The sequence below is a fragment of the Frankliniella occidentalis genome, unplaced genomic scaffold, assembly GCF_000697945.3.
Source record: "Frankliniella occidentalis isolate FOCC.00 unplaced genomic scaffold, Focc_3.1 Scaffold90, whole genome shotgun sequence".
Classification (NCBI taxonomy): domain Eukaryota; kingdom Metazoa; phylum Arthropoda; class Insecta; order Thysanoptera; family Thripidae; genus Frankliniella; species Frankliniella occidentalis.
This window is the reverse complement of record NW_026267219.1, coordinates 322571-326567: the sequence shown is the minus strand read 5'-3', so window position 1 is coordinate 326567 and position 3997 is coordinate 322571. Positions and strand designations below refer to the sequence as shown.

The following is a 3997-nucleotide window of genomic DNA, read 5'->3' as shown; positions in this document are numbered from 1 at the left end:
CCGGGTTTTCCGAAAGAGCACACTTCCTTTACTATAGTAAGGAAACAGACACGAATGACAATAATCATATTCGAACGCCACCACCTTACCGCCTTCTTATAAAGACTTTCATTTCAATCGTACACGCAAGGGTAGACCATCGACGCCATTTTCATAGAGCTTGGAGTCAAATTTATTGGTCTTATTTAATAATTCCTGATTTGAACCACATATAAATACAGCCCATTAACTGCAATATGGTATATACTACTTGTGTTGTTCCTGGTTGCACAAGTAAACCAGACACAGGTATAGTATTCAAATTCAAAAATTGGCCCAAAAACCAGATCCTTTCTGTGCAATGGCAGGAATATTTACCACAAATTCTAACGCTAACGCGTTAACGGCCCCATAGATTTTAATTTTTACGTCGGAATAGTCAAAATATTCTATTCAATATTAGATGTTGTCATAACTAATAAATGATATGATATTTATTTTTAGTTATGGTTGGTTGTACTAATTGGCTTCGCATACGTTTTGCTTACTATGAAATAATATTATTAGAAGCAAAATAGATCTACAGTTGAGGTTTATGAAACATAGTTTTCTTTTAAATATTCCTGGGAGCCGCACCCCAGCTGCAAAAAAGGGCGACAGGTTGGCAGCATTGTTAGCCGCCGCGCCTTCTTTTAAATGCGATTTGGAAGTCAGAAATACAGTCTTCGCTAACAATGCCTATCGTCGACTGATGCTGACTGGTCACGTTCGAAACAGCGTTTATGCTGCACCTTTTTACACGGCGGCAACATGTTATTATTCAAACGCGACCACTGAAAGTAGGGAGTATCGACGCCAGGCTCATATGATTTTTGGATAGGGTTGTACAAAGCAACAGGCGATCGTTTCTATTGGTCAAACTTTCCCGCGGAAATTTGTGATTGGCTGAAATTTCCCTGGCTCGACTCGGCCTGCTGCTCAGCTCGTCGTTCCCATGGAAACTTGTGGATGCAAACTCAAATTTATCAAATTTCATCAGACAAAATTATAGCAAGTACCTTTGTTGTCTGTCAAAATTTACTAAAAACTACCTCCGTTGTCTTCCACTCTCACGCGTTACAAGAACAGGGAATGACCTAAACGAATGAGTAACCACAACAACCAGACAAAACACTACAGAACATTCACATTCACATTTAAATACATATTGAAGAACTGAAACACGTGAGATTATTACTTTCAATAAGAAAATCTTTCTACGACACATTAGTTGCTTACACTTCTCTGCTTTGAAATAAACTATTGCATAACAATTACAGCTACTTTTTTAGAACGTTTCAAATTCATTTCTAACGATAAACTACCTTCTTGTCTACCACGATTTGACAGAATCGTATTTTTTTGCCTTTTTTTGCCCGGTTTAGCTTTTTAGAGTGCGTGTCTGTGTGTGAGCATGACCCTGCCAATGCTCAGTCACTCACTATTTCTTTTTCCTCTAGCTCCAAATCAGGCCGCAGTGGTCGATCAGGGTCTAATCAAGGGCAATTTAACGTGCTTCTGTGTGTGAGTGGGAAAAGGGGGTGGGGGTGTGTGTGTGTGAGAGAGAGGTAGGGAGGGGGAAAAGGGGGAGGGGGTAGGGCACCCCAAGGAGCCTCACGGAGAAGGAACCGGGGGGAGGAAGGGTGATGGAGTTACTGCCCGGGTTCACCGGCCTCAGACACATCTCCCACGGATCGCGCTTTGCCCCACCTCTCCCCTGAAACTTATTCCAAAATGTTTCTCTGAATCCTCTTTTTGACTTTGTCCATCAGGAGCGTCGTACTCACGGAAGGTGACGTCGCTGATCTCCTGGATGGTTTCGTCGAGCACCTCGGCCAGCGTCTGGTTGACGGTGAGATTGTCGTCCTGGCCGTCGGAGATGCGCTCCAGGATTTCCTCCTCCACCATGTGCAGCACCTTCTCGCTCTCCGCGTCGACGGGCTCCAGGTTCACTTCGTCGTCGACCGGGTCCGGGGAGCCTGCCCCGTCGTCCGCGTGGCTCACCTGCTCGCACACCCATTCATCACTGGTGAGTTGATGCCCGTTGACGCGCCCCGGTTGATGCCGGTTGACGCCGCCCGCGACTGAACGCGGCGCCTCTCCGATCAATCATTGTGGATCCTGCGGGCGGGCTTTGTCGTCATGGCCACCCCCTATCCCCATTCCCCGACTGACCTGCTCGTCAAAGTCGTTCTTGAGCCAGTCGTAGTCCAGGGGCGTGCCCGGCGTGGTGAGCTCGGGGGTGGGCGCCGCGGGGTCCGCGGGGTCCACGGGGGCGGCAGGGTCCGTGGGGGCGGTCGGCCCGGGGGTGGCGCCCGGCTGCGGCGGCTGCTGCGGGATGTTGAGGCGCAGCGCGGAGCCCCGCCTGCAGGACCGCGGACACACACACTCACATGGAAATCATTTTCTGTAATTAAATATTGCCCCGGGAGGGAGGGACACGAAAGATAATGAAATACCGAAAAGGGCCGGGGGGAGACGTGTTATTCTTTAATGGCGTCGTATATTATTGCGGGTGATACGCAACGGGGATTTTAAAAAAAGAGATAAAAAGTACTTCACTCTCTTTGCAACAACCGAGTTTCATACTTACACCCTGTTCCGCATTTGTGGCATTTCGCCCGCGGCATTTTTTGAATTCTTTTTCAGAGGGTCGGCCGGGGGCTGCTCAACGGCTCCGCGGGCCCCCTGACGTTATTATCACGCTGTTATTATTATTTACGAAGGGCAGAAAGAAGCGCTGCCGCGCGCTCGCGCCGCCACCCACCTCCGCGCCGCCAGCCCGAACTTGAAGCGGTTGGTGATGAACTGCCGGCAGCGCTTCCGCTTCCGGCCCCGCAGCCCCATCCACTTGCACGGCTGCGCCCGCGGCCGCTTCGTCGTGGAGACGGGCGCTGTAAGCGGACCAGGCGGGGATTAAGCATTTCCTGCCAGTGAAGGGCACACATTTTTGTTTGTTTGTTGTTGGCCCGAAATTGGAAAATTTATTAACTTAATTTTCGTAAGAGGAGGGGAAAGACAAGGGGGCCCACCGGGTTTTGTTCTAGTAGATACACAAAGGAGATATCAACACTGGAAAACAATGGTGCTATACAACACCTTTTTAAGTTGCTACTGCAGTAGTGCCTTTGTAAAGGAGAGGCACAAACATTACCAAAAATAGCACCCTTAAAGGCCAAGTGGCGTCTTTAAAACGGCATTGTAGCACCTTTGTTTTTCCAGTCAAGTGCAAACTTCTACTCAAGATCATTTTACTGCACAACATTTGTTGAAAAAAAATAATACTGGCACTACACTACAACTGCCTGCAACTGAAGCACTACCAAGCACTAATGTCCACTGTAAAATATGCATCTATTTTTAACTGTCAGCTATGCATACAATAATTTTTTCTATTGTAAAGTGTTCAGTGAATGACACGAAATTACAGTGGCTATGAGATTTTTTTTTCCGGCGTCGTAGATTTCGAATGCAATTTTTGTTCTGAGCGAAGCCCCTTGCATGTGGAGGGTAGGCACCTGTACGCGAGCTGTGCACGGTGTGTGGCCTACCCTCGGACCCCCAGGCGGCGGCGTGGTCGCGCCGTACATATCTCTTTTCGACGACGACAAAGGCGGGGCGTCCTCGTCCTCACTAGTACTTTGGACGTCGCGATTCTTGACACTGTAAAGTACTTCTGTAGCCTCCTCCTTTGGCCTGCTCCTCCGCTGGTCCAAGGGGGAGGACAGCAGCTGGACAGCAGCGCTACTCTAATCGACACGCCCCGGGGCGAACAGGGCTGTCCCCCGGGGTGTCACGCGCAGCCGTGGGTATAGATTGCACTGCTAGTTGTCCCGGGGTCGCCCTGCCCGGTCCACCACTCGGGCCTGAGCGATGCTTTTGTCTGTTCGGCCACGCCCCGCCAAGCCTCGGGGACGGGAACAGCCCCCAGGCCCGGACCCATCTGCGAGCGTCCCAGGCGTCGTCGCTTTCCCTTCCA

General features: G+C 49.8%; 1 protein-coding gene across 1 annotated transcript in view; it reads right to left on the bottom strand.

Annotated features, from left to right (window-relative positions):
• The window catches only part of LOC113204391 (uncharacterized), a gene marked incomplete in the record, with an annotated part of 68696 nt that overhangs the window by 3402 nt on the left and 61297 nt on the right, over positions 1-3997 (bottom strand). Inside the window, 3 exon segments of the mRNA XM_052269346.1 lie at positions 1806-2022; positions 2194-2383; positions 2786-2912. Coding sequence (XP_052125306.1) covers positions 1806-2022; positions 2194-2383; positions 2786-2912 — 534 coding nt within the window.